The 16,238-nt window shown below is 35.3% G+C and overlaps 1 protein-coding gene across 6 annotated transcripts in view; it reads left to right on the top strand.

Annotated features, from left to right (window-relative positions):
• TRRAP (transformation/transcription domain associated protein) overlaps positions 1-16,238 on the top strand; it is a 102,564-nt gene that overhangs the window by 4,874 nt on the left and 81,452 nt on the right. For all 6 annotated transcript variants that reach the window (XM_076351540.1, XM_076351539.1, XM_076351535.1 and 3 more), the window contains 15 exons: positions 2,038-2,148; positions 2,727-2,831; positions 3,521-3,604; positions 4,295-4,351; positions 5,073-5,198; positions 5,532-5,609; positions 5,846-5,934; positions 6,865-6,961; positions 7,321-7,459; positions 10,465-10,543; positions 11,583-11,817; positions 13,819-14,146; positions 14,269-14,366; positions 15,019-15,213; positions 15,881-16,072. In XM_076351540.1, the coding sequence (XP_076207655.1) occupies positions 2,038-2,148; positions 2,727-2,831; positions 3,521-3,604; positions 4,295-4,351; positions 5,073-5,198; positions 5,532-5,609; positions 5,846-5,934; positions 6,865-6,961; positions 7,321-7,459; positions 10,465-10,543; positions 11,583-11,817; positions 13,819-14,146; positions 14,269-14,366; positions 15,019-15,213; positions 15,881-16,072 (2,013 nt within the window). The remainder of the gene's footprint in view (positions 1-2,037; positions 2,149-2,726; positions 2,832-3,520; positions 3,605-4,294; positions 4,352-5,072; positions 5,199-5,531; positions 5,610-5,845; positions 5,935-6,864; positions 6,962-7,320; positions 7,460-10,464; positions 10,544-11,582; positions 11,818-13,818; positions 14,147-14,268; positions 14,367-15,018; positions 15,214-15,880; positions 16,073-16,238) is intronic.

Raw genomic sequence — 16,238 nt, 5'->3', positions numbered from 1 at the left:
AAAAAGCTTCCAGAATCAACCTCCGCTGCTGCTGCTGTTTTGTGCCAGCAGTGTAATTCTGAACTTGGTTAGAGTAGTGGGGGTTTTAGTTTCTTGTGTGGTTCAGAACAGCAATTCATAGATATCAAGAGTGCTGCTAATTTTCTGCTTTTTGCTGTTTAGCAAAGATATTGGGAAGGTGCTTTCAGAAATTTAAGCTGGGTTTGTGAAGGTATACTTTTCCTTGAATGGATTTGTAAGCCACTTTCCAAGAATGTGGCAATACCTGATTCATGTCTTGTTGGAAACTTTTCTTCCTTTCTTCCTCCAAAGTAGGACCGTTCTCGTGGCATAGAGTTGGGGAGGTTAGGAGTCTTTCAAAATTGGAAAGACTGTAGGGGAGGTGGAGGAGAAGAAGATACAGATGGGCTTTATTTGGAAGACCTTTGAGGTGAAGAGAAGATGTGGGCTAATCCACTGTTGATGATATCCTGTCTTGCATTGTCGTGGTTTAACCCCAGCTGGCAACTAAGCCCCACCCAGCCGCTCGCTCACTCCCCCCTGGTGGGATGGGGGGAGAGAATTGGAAGGGTAAAAGTGAGAAAACTCATGGATTGAGATAAAGACAGTTTAATAGGTAAAGCAAAAGCCATGCACGCAAGCAAAGCAAAATAAGGAGTTCATTTGCTACTTCCCATCGGCAGGCAGGTGTTCAGCCGTCTCCAGGAAAGCAGGGCTCCATCACGTGTAACGGTTACTTGGGAAGACAAATGCCATCACTCCGAATGTCCCCCCCTTCCTCCTCCTTCCCCCAGCTTTGTATGCTGAGCATGACGTCATATGGTGTGGGATATCCCTTTGGCCAGTTGGGGTCAGCTGTCCCGGCTGTGTCCCCTCCCAACTTCTTGTGCACCCCCAGCACTCGCTGGTGGGGTGGGGTGAGAAGCAGAAAAGGCCTTGACTCTGTGTCAGCACTGCTCAGCAGTAACGAAAACATCCCTGTGTTATCAACACTGTTTCCAGCACAAATCCAAACCATAGCCCCATACTAGCTACGATGAAGAAAATTAACTCTATCCCAGCCAAAACCAGCCCATGCATTTAAAATGTTTTTGTACCCTTCTTATGATATCTGTCTGCTTTCTTGGAAGTCCTTGAGATAAAAAAACCTTTGTTTGCATAGTACCTAGTGTAATACGATTTACGGTTGCGTGTTTTGAAATCTTATTGCAAGGTAGAGAATAGTAGTAGAAATCTATAAAAGGAGGTGGCTTTATGTAACTTGTATGTTATTCAAGGAATAATGTGAATAGATCCCTGAAATACCTATATAGATTTTTCAAAAGAACACTGCATTCTTATCTGTACCTTTATTAACAGACCAGTATGCTTCTGTATCACAGATACTTCAGAGAATTGCCTAACAGCACGTACATAAACTACAGCTGAGTTTCCAAATAAACCTCACAGTGGCCAAGTTAGTTTTTTTTTGAGGCAGATGCAGCAGTTGCAGGTGGAAGAAGCTTGCTCATCTAATATTTCTTCTGGCTTCACAACAAGTGGACAGTAGTGCAAGATCACTTTCACATGGGTGAAAAATCACAGTTTGGGTGATGTATGCATGTACACTTATTTGCAGAAATAACTAAAATCTCAGTTTAACAGTGACTGAAAAGTCTTGGGAATCCTAGAGCAATGAAATGTGAGTGTGCTTGTCAATCTTTCTTGTTCAATAACATCTGCAGTTGTTTTTTTTTTCCTCCCATTTAAAATAGCTGTATGTTATGCCAATTTTATTTTCTATGTGAGGTGACTGTTAAAATAGAAAGAAAAATCATATTACAGTCTGGGATTGGAGGAAAGAGATTAATTTGTATTCACTTTTGTTTGTTTCACTAATAGTGCTCCATAGGGTGTCAGCAGATGAGTAATCACTGAATCTATTAAAAAGTCACTGAAAATGTTTAATAGTGGCTTTGAATGCAACTTGATATCATCTGGATAATGTCTATTATATCTGTCTCCCCCCTTTTTTTTTTTTTTTTTTTTCTTAATTAGAATGTGACATCATCCCCTCAATATTCTACGTTCCTGGAACACATCATCCCTAGGTTTCTCACCTTTCTACAGGATGGAGAAGTTCAGTTTCTGCAGGAGAAGCCAGCACAGGTAAACTGTGTGAAGCATCTCTTACCTTTTTGCAATGTGTGCAGCAGACTACTCGTTCAGTGAAGTACTTGATTAACCTAATGAACTGATTTATGTATAGACTTTGTTGTTAAAAATAGATCTGTCATTTGGAGAGAAATTGAAAAAGTCCAGTTTATAAGTAACTTACTTATAACTGTACTTCTATGAAAAATGAGGAAAAACTAGGTGCAACAGAATTGGCTTTCTCACTGAAAAACAACACGTTACAAATTACTGACTTTATTGTGGAATGAAAGGCAGAAGTTGAATCTATGTCATTAAATACTTAAAATTGATTTCCTTAAAAAACGTCTGATAACTTGCATTTTTCAACTGTAAATTTGTTAAATTTGCCTTATTCACATATGTGGGTAATAGAAAGCATTATGTGTTTGTGTATAATAAGCGTATGTCTGCACAAAGTAAAATGTTTTTTTTTTTCTTTTTAAGCATGCAGAAGTATTAAGCTGAAGAGATGTTGCAACCAATTGTTGTTTTTGTGGGCTTTTAAAAAGTTCTATCATGTCTATTTTTTTTTCCTTTTTTTTTTTTTACAGCAACTCCGAAAGCTAGTGCTTGAAATAATTCACAGAATACCAACAAATGAACATCTTCGTCTTCATACCAAAAATATCCTGTCTGTGATGTTTAGATTTCTAGAGGTATTTTTTTTTTCCCCTCTTAAAACTGTTTCAAATTTTCAGAAAGATTTTCCTTCTCTCTCTTCATCTCCAAAAATTGCTGGGGGTAGGATTTTAAATAGCTGTGCTTCTGGAGCAAGAGTGGAAGGGCATTCTATTTAGGCTTCACCAGTGTGGCATCTTCCTATCTACAGGTTTTCTGCATGTTTTCTTCTGCCCTTTAGAAACTTGGGTTTTACAAATGCAAGGAACTGTTGTAATGCTAGACAAGATTTCATTCATGAACGCTTTCCTGGCTTATATAAGTGCAGATACCTTATTCTAGAGATTTTGTTTCGTTTCTCACTTGGAATTGAAAACACTGACATTTGAAGCCCACGGACAATAACCTGGTCTGTGTGGAGGTGTCTCAGTGTGTAAAGAGCCCCACTTGTGTCTCTCTGTCTGTGGGGCGTTAGAAACAGGTCTAACGCTATAGAGTCATTGAAACTTCTGGTTTTTGTTCCGGTAGGGGTGAATTTAATTTTAGCCATACTCTAAGGCTGCAAGGTAAAGTTATTTCAAAGGAAAGGCATCTTGCTCGTGCAAATTCATATGAATGGGGTACTTGTAGGTTGCTGAGATAAATATAATTTTATAGGGTTTTGAAGTACTTACGGAGTAGTTGAAGAATGCAGCAGTAGGCTCACTAAAGAGTCTCTCTTTTTCAGACGGAGAATGAAGAAAATGTACTGATTTGCTTAAGAATAATTATTGAATTGCACAAACAGTTCCGACCAGCAATCACTCAAGAAGTAAGTCATAGATCTTGTTATATGGTATAGAACTTGCTGCCTTGCTCTTCAGAATTGTTATTTTGTTCAAGCGGGTGGGTTGGTTGGTTTGGTTTGTTTTTTCCTGCTGTCCTTTTATGTTGGCTGACCTGTTGTGGTAACCATATATGTGTGTTTTTTTTTTTTTTTTTTTTTTTTTTTACCTTAAAGTAATTTTTAAGAGGATTGCATAGTGCTAGCACCCCTGGGAAAAAACCAAACTGTTAAAGCCTAGTTGTTTTTGCTTTAAGTGTTTATGGGCAATATGATTAGACTAAGGAGTAAAATTCCTATAGAAAGGAATAGAATTGGTGCCTTTTTAGTTTGTGAAGGGAAAATCCTGGAAAAGTATTTGATAATTTGTATTTTTATTCTGTTGCTTTCTTTCCTTGATTTTCTCCTAGGAAGACTTAGTTGGTTTATAGTAATTATTTCTAATAATACTGTATTGGAACTATATTGAGATGATAGGTAAATCGGGTTCATTCCAAGTGCAATTTGAATTAATATTGGCAGAACAGAAGGAAATAGAACGCTTTCAGATTCTTTTTAAATATAATGAAAAATATACTCTAGTGGTGACTAAAAATTTTATGTAATTGTACTGTTAATACAGAGATTCTAAAATTGTGAATTTTTTTCTTTATGGTAAACTGACTTCTTCCTTCCTAGATCCATCATTTTTTGGACTTTGTGAAACAGATTTATAAGGAACTTCCAAAAGTAGTGGTAAGCTTTTTATTTCTTAAATTGCCCTTGCTGTAGTCAGAAAACTAGTTTTTATTTCTTAATTTTATCTCTAAAAGATACTAACAGTTACTTTTGTATCTAGTGATACAAAGTAAATATAGTTGGAATAAAAGTATTTAACAAAAATATGTCTAAAAATGGAGAAGTTTAGATTTTTGAATTGGAAAACCTTCTGTTTCTAGCACAGTATTACTAGTATGAGAAAACTGAGGTAAACTTATATAATAAAGCACTAATCAGTTGACTGCAGTAGTGTCCATGTAGCCAGATGTGGTGGTTTGGTTTGTGGGTTGTTGCGTGTGTGTGTGGTGGTTTGTGGTGTGGTTTGTTTTTTTTTTTGTTTAGGGAAGGGTAAGGTGACGTACCTTCCAGCAGATAGAGTTCTTCAATGTGCTTTATCTCTGTGGAGGCCATTGCCTGCTCTTCCTCACTGATAGAGAGTATCTGTTTGATGTTTTTCTTTAGCAAAAGAACCACCTTGGCTGGGGATGCCTTTCTGCTTCTTGCTGTAGTGGGAGTGAAAGATTGCAGGATGTGTGTATTCCTAGTAGATACTGCATTGGAAATGCCATGTACAGAGAAGAAAAAAATGTCTGCAATAAGTTGTGGGGAAAAATTATATGGAGGAATTCTAATGAGATAAATGGCCTTTTGACTATTACTAGCATTATTATATTTTTCTTCTGCTCTTTGCTTGTAGAATCGGTATTTTGAGAATCCTCAGGTGATTCCAGAGAACACCGTTCCTACTCCTGAAATGGTTGGCATGATTACAACAATTGTGGTGAAAGTAAACCCTGAGCGAGAAGATAGTGAAACGAGAACAGTGAGTATTCTAACTGCTCTTTAACTATGAAACTGTCTGTATCACTATACCCCAAATCATGAGGGCAGGTAAAGGTAATAGGCTTTCTTTTTGCTTGTTTTTCTTATCAAGATTTATTTGTAGAAGCTGATTTGAAACTTTTCAGATATTTTCTATGCAGCTGTAATTACAGGATTTTTATTTAATATAATACCAAATGGTTTTGTGCTTTTAAAATGTTGTTATTGCTAAATATAGTGCTATTAAAATGAGCAGTTTCTTTAAAAATGTATTTCAAATACTTTTTTGAATTAATAATTAAACTGTTTATAAAACATGTATTCTTTCTTTCAGCATTCTATAATTCCTAGAGGATCTTTATCTCTAAAGGTCTTGGCTGAGCTGCCTATTATTGTTGTTCTCATGTATCAGGTTAGTATACTCCAGTATCTTGCATGTAAATACATTTTATTAATGAATGGCTTGTGTAACTTCTGCTGGCTAACATATTAGTAAAAATGAATGTAATGTACTTTTGAGATTAAACTATTGTCTAAAAATAAGCCGCTGAGATTTCTTCATTTTTTCTGATTAGCTCTCAAATAAGTTGACTGTGAGTGTGACTTGTAAATTTCTCTAATAGTACTTTATTTTTTCTTTTTTTTAAGCTCTACAAACTGAACATTCATAACGTAGTAGCTGAATTTGTGCCCTTGATTATGAACACTATTATAATACAGGTTTCTGCTCAAGCAAGGTAAGAGCATTTTAACAGTGTTTTGATGATATTTGGGATAAACTACTTAAACCTGCCATTCAATATCGCCCAAAATATTTTTGTCTTATATCCTGTGACTTTTTTTTTTTTTTTTTTGCTTCTAGTCTTACTGCTTTTAATCTCAAAAGTAGCAATGATTATTTGACTTAAAATTGCCAAAGTTTTGTGGGTGAAGTTATTGGCAAATCTGAATATTTCCATTATACGTCACTGATAAAATCTATGATTGTGCAGTAGATCCCAATTTATTATTTGATAATGCATTTTTTTAAATAGAGTTTCTGACAGAAATCTGTATTACCACAGGTAGTATGTGATGGAGACCATGTTAGCTAGGACACTTGCTGTTGTTTAATCTTTACCATACTACCAGTGATACATTTTTGCTCTTTGAAGGAAAAGCTTAGGTGAAGCCTTGTGATCTTGCAGATACGGGTGCTGCTTTTCGTGCTTCAGGGAGAGATGTTTCTAAAGAGCAGGTGCTGAGCAGGGCAGCAGGAGTAAGACCCCTGTCTTTTTCCCTGTCTGCCTGGATGATCTGAATAAGTGGTTGACGCTTGAGAGAGACAGACAAGTCTGTAGGAGGGAATATTGCTTGGAGAAAAAAATATCCCCAGTTAGGGGAACAGAGCCAAATGTTTGATGCTAATGTATTGGCTTGGCTTTCTGCAGAAAGTTGAAAATTGTATGGCTGGCTCAGGGCTGTGTGTTTCTGCTTAGAGCATAAGATGCTGGGAATTTGAATGGCAGACAGCTTGTTGAAAATGGGCTCTCCGATGATGATTTTATTACCTTATGAAGGAAGAACCTCACTATGAGATGATGTAATTTGAACCTTCTGTGAATTTTCTGAACGAAGGTATTAAAGAGGAGGAACAAAATTGTAACCACTGTTCAATTTAATTTCAGGCAACATAAACTTTATAACAAGGAATTGTATGCCGATTTTATTGCTGCTCAAATTAAAACATTGTCTTTTTTGGCTTACATCATAAGAATTTACCAGGTAGGTAGCATTTTTGTTACTTTGTTACTCTTAGTGCAACAGCTCTCTAGTTACTTTATGGCAGGCAAGTGACCAGCACCAGTGCAGTGCATCAGGGATTGGAGAGAAGAGCATTTGTGTAGCAAATCTGAAGATAGGGCTATACTTAGTTGTCTTTTCAGAAGTGTTCTCATGTGAATGCAAAGTAAAAATGTGCCATTCCCCCCGCCCCAGGCATTCGTGGAATGGCTATTGTATTTTATTTTTACAAGTAGCCTTCTTAAAGAGAAACAAGTGAATTTTAATTTTGCAACTGTAAAGCAAAGCTTTAAAATAGAATGTCATAATAATTGTAATCACGTTTTTTTTTTTTGTTACAGGAATTAGTGGCTAAATATTCTCAGCAAATGGTAAAAGGAATGTTGCAGTTGCTCTCCAATTGTCCAGCTGAAACGGCACACCTCCGGAAGGAGCTTCTGATTGCTGCTAAGCATATCTTGACAACAGACTTGAGGAGCCGTATGTAGTACTTTTTAAAAATGTATCTATTAACTGGAAAGATTTCAACTATTTCTGTGTATTTAAGAGGCATATTGCTTAATATTTGCTTTGCACTACTACACACTTCTCATTATTTTGGGAGTGGGTGTGATTTTTTTTTTTTATTTGCCTTTTTTCTTTTTTCTTAAAAAAAAAAAGTCATCTGAATAAGATGGCATACTGAACAAGTGGCTTTTCTAGCTTTCCAAATGTCTGTTGTTCCAAGTAACTACCATTTGATGGTGTACATTTATGTTGGTTTGTAATTGTGCCTACAGTTGTATGGATACTTTAAAATATTAATCTGTTAATGTGAATGGAAGCAGTTCTGTCAAAACTTGATACCATGTTTGATTCAGCTCATAGCATTTACCCCTAGCAGAGGAAAGCTATTTTTGGTCTGCCTGAATTAACTAGGTTTGGTGGATATGTTCTGTTTTGGCAGAATTGCAAAATTGGACATGAATGTACTTTTGTAAAATATTAACTTCTATCTTTTCATCTTTACTGTGTGGTCCCCTTTCTTTTCCTTCTGCTAACAACAATTATGGGGCAGTGTGATGTCTTATAGGTATTGTTAGCTCTCCAAAAAAAAGCATGTTTCATAGTTCTGTAATTTAGTATTGTGGCCACATGGAAAGCTGTTTCTTTGGCTGTTTTTCTAAAGAAATCAGCTTAATTGTTCTACGTTTTTCAGCGTCTCCTTAATAACTTCTGAACTTGACCAGTTCAACAAAATTCAACAGAGGAGTGAGGTCTTAAAGATATGATGTTCTGCATCCTTTGTGAACTTTAGTGTTTGGGTAGCTGAGAAAACCCCAGTTAGTGTCTCCACTGGAGGAATAAACAGCAGTGTGAGCTTAGCAATTCATTGCCCTTGGTCAGCTGGCTGGCATTTTAGCATACATGTTGCTAATGCATCCCTCCAGCCCTGCTCTTGGCTATCTGGCAGCCCCAAAGTGGCTGTAGAGGAGGACGTGCTTAGAGATGTTAAGGAGAAGAGGGAACGTGGTATTGCAGGAGGAATAAGGAGTGTGAGGAAGAGGAGAAGTGGGATACAAAGTATGTGGAGATCTGTAAAAGATAAGGCTTTGGTCATTCTGATGGTGCAGTTCAACTTATTTGGAAAAATGAGTATTGGGGGAAGTGTTTCGTGTTTGTGGGTCTTGCTGTTGGCATTATTGTTCTCAGTGAAATAATCTTTCAAACCAAGTCTTCTGTGTTGATTGAGAGTTGACGAATAATGCCGTATATCTTAGTGACGCATTTTGTCTGTGTGAACTTTATCTCACATTCCTAAAAGAGAGGGCGGAGGTGAAACTATACTCTCTCTCTCTCTCCACTGTTATCACTGTAAAGATGGCCTCTGTCTAAGAATATTTCATATCAGCAAAATGAGGTATGCATGTAAATATAGACAGGTTTTAAAACCTGGCTTAGAAGATAGAATTCAAATTGAATTTAGAAACGTACCTATTTTCATCCCTATTAAGACATTCGTTTTGAGAATTTTTACTGAGATGTCCATTTCAAAAAGCTAGAATAGTTTGTATGGAGCTTCTGAAATTCCAATGACTGAACATTGTGAACATTTCTTAATTTCAACGTAAAATATTCATACGTAATGAAGTTTAACAAAGAGAGTTCAATCAGTGGTCCGGTGTAAACAGTTTATTATTGCTTGCTTTGCTTTAATTTCTTTTACTAGTTCACATTAAGAGTGTTTTTCAATTTGCATTTCCTTTACTTTTCATTGTCAGGATTTGTGTCTTAATCTCTTTGCTCTGCTAACACTAGTGCATCTAAGACTAATTCCTTTTTTCAGATGGAGTGGTTTGATCAAAGGCAGTTCCTTTCCAATCATCTTTTTGACTCAGCTTTTTTCTCCACAGTATTATTTGTTGGCTATAACTGAATTTATTCTCACATCATGACTGCTGTGGTGGTTGCCTTGTAAAATAATGGACTGACTTTGCATCTAAAATCTTTATTCCCATTCTTTATTTGCTTTTTCCACTGTAAGTCTTCCAGATCTCTGCCCCCCTCAAAAAACAATGCCGATGCTCTCATTTTCTCTTCCTCTGTATTTTTGCGGAATGTGACATTCTCTTAAAAGCAGAGACAGCTATCACGTCCCTTTCATTTAAGTGGATCTCACTGATTCCTTGTCCATTTCAGATTTCATTCAGAAAATGCTGGATTTTTATCTTTAATATTGTTTGGAAGTCTGTGGAGACTGCAACCTGGAGAGGTTGCTGGATGCTCCTCTTTCTCTTTATTTGACTTATTGCTTATTTGTTAGTAAGTTTTAGCTTGTTGCATTATTTGGAGGTGGGAGCAGTTAATCCTTCCTGCCATTTCCATCATCTGCCTTTAGGCAGATGTATTGATTAGGTAATCAATTCCATAAACTTCTTGACTTCTATATTTAAAAAGAAAATGCTTCTTTGTTCTTGCTTTGTCACTTGATTTTTGTAACTAAAATCTTCCTTTTGTTCCCTGGACCCCAAGTTGCATGTATTCCTCATTATATTTTGGGATAGAGCTTATATGATAAGATGCCAGGCAAAATAGAGTTGTGTTGTACCGTGTTACCCAAACTTGTCCTTTCCAGTAACTCATTAGTCACATTTAAAAAGTTCTGCAAAGTTGAAAATAATATCAGCATTTTTTCTTTTTCCAGCTGTCACTGTTTTTGTTGTGTCAGTGCTGTGGCTTTGATTGTGTGCTGTAATGTTACTCCAGGGGCAAGTGTCAGTGGAGTTCATAGTCATAAGAGGTTAATTGAAAGTTTCCTTGTAAATGACACTTCCTTTTATAAGCTTCAGGAATGAATTTTATAATAAAACCACTTTGTGACTTAGGTTTAAATACCTAAGTTAAGTCATTTAATGCTTAACGATCTTATTTTTACTGTTTCCTTTGCCAATCATTATGTATAGCTTTTTCTTTTTTATTTTTTTTTTTTTTTTTTTAAATTATAGAATTTATTCCATGTATGGACAAGCTATTTGATGAATCTATACTAATTGGCTCTGGATACACTGCCCGAGAGACACTGAGGTATGACAGAAAGTTTGGAATAGCTCTCTGAGTTCCTGCCAGGGCTGGTTTCTTTCAAGGTTTATTAATATTTACAACAATGTCTGATTAGGGTCCTAAATCTTTGCTTTGAATAACTAATTTTATTAGATCCTAATATTGGAAGGGCTTCTGCTGCTGTAAAGAGTGGTTGTTGTTTAACACTTTGATGGCGCAGCATGGTAGTGTGAGTGCAGGGCAAAATGAGATAAATGGGTGAATGAAAATTATTTCATTTTTTGAATTGCAGAGCACAACCAAAACAGTGGTCACAGTGAAATCAACTCTATACCTTCTCAATATTTCACGAAACAGCCTAAATCTTACATCCAGTGTAAAATCTGAATGAGATTTAAACTGTTTTGTCAATAAGTACCTTAAAACTTACTCATTCGCAACTGAAAAAAATAAATGGAGAGAACACTTACTTTCTGTGTCTTCAATAGTCTACTAGTTTTGAGGTGCTTTTGCTGACCAAATTAAAATATGTGAACTAGGAGAATTATTTCCTCTTGCTTAAGTATCAAGTGTACCTTGTTGACAACATGTATTAGATTTAGAAGTATTTGCTCTACTAGATGCTTAAACCTGCTATTTGAAAATAAATGACTTTCAAAATTTATCAGTTTTTGTAACTACTTTTGAAATCATGAATCATCAATGATTAATTGTGAAAGAGCTTACCAACACTGCTTAAAATGTGGCTTAAAACATGCTAATTTGCTCTTAACTGTATGTAGATTAAAATATGTGCTGGGATGTTCAGCAATGAGGGAAGAAAGATCAGAGAGGTAATATTTGTGTTGCGGGACAGATTAATGCATCTTTGGTTAGATTATGCAGGTTATAATTCTCTTGTGTAATTGAAAAAGCCTTGTGAACTCTGGATTTGCATACAAAAAATAGAAAATTTTAATTTAGAGTCTTGGAAATAGCTCCAGGCAGTAATTATTGGTTAAGTCCAATTAACAATTATAACTGTCCTCAATGTGTTTTCTTCATTTCTTGTTTTTACTGATAGACCACTTGCGTATAGTACACTGGCAGACCTGGTACATCATGTCCGTCAGCATTTACCACTCAATGATCTCTCCCTTGCTGTCCAGTTATTTGCCAAGAACATTGATGATGAGTCGTTGCCTAGCAGTATCCAGACAATGTCTTGCAAGCTTCTGCTAAATTTGGTAGATTGTATCCGGTCTAAGAGTGAACAGGAGAATGGAAATGGTAGAGATATACTTATGAGAATGCTGGAGGTATTGATTTGTTTAAAACATTTGATAATAAGTTGAATATTCTATTTTATAGTATGTTGTCAATCACATTTTACTTTCTCCTTTCTTCAGAAACGAGAATATGTAGAAACAGTCTGCATACTGTATTTCATTTTAATACTTCAGTGAATGGCTTTTTAAAATGCCATGCAACTGGGATAATATCTCAAGTATAGTGGATATGCTTTGCCAACTCAGCTTATTCATTCAGTGACTTGTTTCAAAGCAGAAAACTGAATGTCTATGATACTGGGGGTAGCTTAACTGTTGTTATTATTGTTTGTTTTTTTTTTTTTTTAAATTTTCTTTTAAACTTTAGTTGTAATCTCCTTTTTTCCCCACTTAAGGGTGTGTAAGAATGGTATTTTTTTAATGCCTTCTGGTTATGTTTGTGGTGTGGGTTTGTTTGTTGTTTTTTTTTTTTTTTTTTTTTTAAAATCCTGAAAGAGGATTATCTCCAGGTTCTTGGCATAGCCCAACACAATCTGTAAAATGTGAAATATCCGCACTTTCAAGACCTACTGATCTTTTTTAAGGATCTTCTTTATATGGAGGATTTTTTGGGGGGCTTTTTTTTTTTGTTTTGTTATTTTTTGTTGTTTTTAAAAATCAGGGACGTACTCTAAAAGCTGTCATCTGTGGTGTAGTACAAGTGAAACACTACTTGTTGCTTGTAGCCAAGTTGTTAATGGAAAAAGGTTGCCTAGTGTTTCTCCTGCCACAACATGAAGATGCATTCAATTGTAGACTAAAACACTTCTAGGGTAAATACTGGTTCAATAATCTCATTTTGGGATATGAGAGCACGTCTTGAAATCTACATCAAACTGGTGTTAACTCTTCAAGATAACTGAGGAAGCCATATGGCTGCTTGTTTTGGAAAAGGGGATCTAGGAATTCTGAATGTAGTGGATCCCCTCCTTCTTTGACTCTTCTCTGTCATTGACAGACTGTCACGGTTCTGAATGCACCGGGGAGGAGATCAAGTCATTTTAGTCATCTCCAGATTATTTGGTATTACCCCTGAACTTTTATTTTTCTTAAGGTAGCAGTAGTTTAGGGAGTGGCTTTCATCCTAAATACAAAATACAAGTGATGGTACAAGTGAAAAATCTTCATGTTATGCATTGTAATGGGTCCTTTATTCCAGATTTCTCAAACTGAAGTAGCTTTCTAGTAGGGTTTGTCTTCCAAATAAACTACTTTTTTTCCTACTTTTTAAAAAAATCTGTGATGTAGCACAGTTGTTTGGTCTTTCGTTTATCAAATTAAAATTTGTAATCATATGTGAATTCAGAGAAGATACATCTAGGGAAGAAGGGAGCATACAGAACTGTGGTGGTAGTGGAGAAATATCTGAGCAAGCCAAGTAGATCTAGAGTTTAAAATCTGGGAGGTACAGAAAATTTTAAACTGAAACCTTGTGCAACATGTCCCTTGTTTAGTATCAGCCAAGAGGCAGAAATGTTGGGGAGCACTGTTCTGCAGGATTGATTATTGCTTTCTAAATCTGATATGCTGCATACAACTAACACTTCAACCTATAATGTATACATCTTTTAATACATCTGACATACGTTACATATACATCTGAAAAATTCAAGCTCTTTATGCTTAATAGTAAATATTTATAGACTGAAATATTAAATATTACTTTAAAAAATGAATTCAAATAGCTTTTCATTTTAAATTTAGAATTGTAGAGACATCAATTTTTAGTTGATGGTTTTACTAGTTTTCAGCAAATATTTTTACTTTTGGAACTTGTTAAAAGTGAGCAAACTACTTTGTTGATACACTTAAAAATACTTGCTGTCACTTGAATGACTTCAGAAATTCTTAGTTGTAAATTGTATAGATCTCAGTATGCTGACTTGAAGTCTTAGTATTATTAAATTTAGAATTATTTTTTGAAGAAGAAACTTAATTTCTTTTTTCTTCCCCCTCCCTGCTCTTCATTTGCCTTTCCTCTTTGTGCCTTAGGTTTTTGTTCTGAAATTTCACACTATAGCACGATACCAGCTTTCTGTAATTTTTAAAAAATGCAAGCCACAGTCTGAACTCGGGGCTGCTGAAGCCGCATTACCTGGAGTGCCGACAGCAGCAAATGCAGCACCTGTTCCTGTTCCATCTCCTGCCCCAGCCACTCCAGTGGCCCCTGCACCAGTACCTGTATTTGAAAAACAAGGGGAGAAAGAAAAAGAAGATAAACAGACATTTCAGGTCACAGATTGTCGAAGCTTAGTAAAAACTTTGGTCTGTGGTGTCAAGACAATCACGTGGGGCATAACATCATGCAAAGCTCCTGGGGGTAAAACTGCATAATATTTAATTACTTTTATCTTTTGTAATTCTACAATTAAAACTCTCTAGCATGAAAGCAAATAGTATTTTTAATGCTTAACTACTGTCTTACTCTTTATCTTCTTTCAGAAGCACAATTCATTCCGAATAAGCAGTTGCAACCTAAGGAGACTCAAATCTATATAAAACTGGTAAAATACGCAATGCAAGCTTTAGATATTTATCAGGTATGTAACCTGGCCACATAGCACTTTTACTTATACAGTTACTGTGTGTTAGATCTTTTAATAAGGATTTATTTGTCAGCTAAAAGACAGATTTCCCGTGTAGTATATTTTCATTAAGTCTTTAATTTCAGGACCACAGGTATTGGAAAATTTTATGAATTTCAAAGTACTTATCACCTGCAAGGAACAAATTATTTTCTTAACAGCTGTTATTGTCTGTGTTTATGCAGGCAGGTCAGATTAAAAATGTTTGTCTTTCATGTAGTGGCTTAAATTTTTTCTTCAAAGAGATAGTTTAGCTATCAGTTGAAGCATTCACATGGCTATGTTTATCTTCTGTAGTTACACAAAGTACTGATGAAATGTAAATGTACATGATTTGAAATTAAGTAACTTTACAAATACACTATGATATCTCCTGCTGTTGTTTTTTTCCACTCCTGACTTCATGGTTTTAAAATCTGTGCTGAAAACACTCTATTTTAATATTTTTATTGTCACTGTTGGCTCTTGTGCCCGACTTCTAATTGTATGGGGCTTGCATGTGAAACCTGTAAAATCTCAGTTTTTTTTGAAAAGGTACCTGAAGAATAGTGGGGAAAAAGTTACTCAAATTCTGTAACCAATATATGCATTTTCTAAATTGCCATAGGTCCAAATAGCAGGGAATGGACAGACATACGTTCGAGTAGCAAACTGTCAGACTGTCAGAATGAAAGAAGAAAAGGAAGTTCTTGAGCATTTTGCTGGTGTGTTCACAATGATGAACCCTTTAACTTTTAAAGAAATCTTTCAAACTACTGTTCCTTATATGGTGGAGAGAATCTCAAAAAACTATGCTCTTCAGGTATTATGTTTTTGTTTACTTTTTTCAATTGATAATAAACAGCCTGTAGAAAATAGCTTATCCCTTGAAGTACATAAGGCTGAGTGGAATTATAAATAATAGTGTTGAAATTAGCATGCAAGATTTGAAGCAGTCTATAAAAATACTTTGTAAAGATGGGTTTTCAAAAGCCTTCCAGACTAAGTGATGCAATACAAACATGAGCGCTTCAGTTTAGAAGATATGAATGGACTTTATTCTTGAAAAGTATTGAACATTGTGGAGTTTTGTTCAGGTGGTTGTGTTAATGTTCTGACCTACTGTTTCACAGAACACAAGTCCTGTAATATAAAAAAAAAATAAAAATTTAAAAAATATAAAATATATTAAAAATATAAAAATATAAAAATATAAAATATAAAAATATAAAATATAAAAATATAAAAACTGTAAAGTTTAAAATTAAATTTAAATTTAGTTTAAAATTAAATTTAAATTAAACTTTAAACTTGAGTACTTAAGTTATACACATGGCTGTTTTCCACTGAGGATAACCTGAATCACTTGGGTAGCAGTGGAGATGGGGAAAGAAATTTGTCTTAGTTTTTTGTTTTAAGTGGGTAGTGCATTTATCCCTGTGTTCTTTTCATTACAGCAACAATAAATCCTTTGTGGTTTCCTTTTATAGATTGTTGCCAATTCCTTCTTGGCAAACCCTACTACCTCTGCCCTCTTTGCAACGATTTTGGTTGAGTATCTTCTGGATCGGCTGCCAGAAATGGGCTCTAATGTGGAACTCTCCAATCTGTATCTCAAGCTGTTCAAGTTAGTCTTTGGCTCAGTTTCACTATTTGCAGCTGAAAATGAACAAATGCTGAAGGTAAAGGTCATTTGTGTTAAAGTCAAAAAAATGTGTTTTGACTCTTAATACATTCTTCAGATGTCTGAAGAAACTTAAGAGTTTTATGCTGTCTAACATTTGATAGTCTTTTCATGTTTGAACCACTATTAGTGATACATCTCCATTTTTTCCAAATGCTGAGTAC

Source organism: Aptenodytes patagonicus, chromosome 13 (genome assembly GCF_965638725.1).
Source record: "Aptenodytes patagonicus chromosome 13, bAptPat1.pri.cur, whole genome shotgun sequence".
In the NCBI taxonomy this organism is placed as follows: domain Eukaryota; kingdom Metazoa; phylum Chordata; class Aves; order Sphenisciformes; family Spheniscidae; genus Aptenodytes; species Aptenodytes patagonicus.
This window is presented reverse-complemented; position numbering and strand designations above follow the sequence as displayed.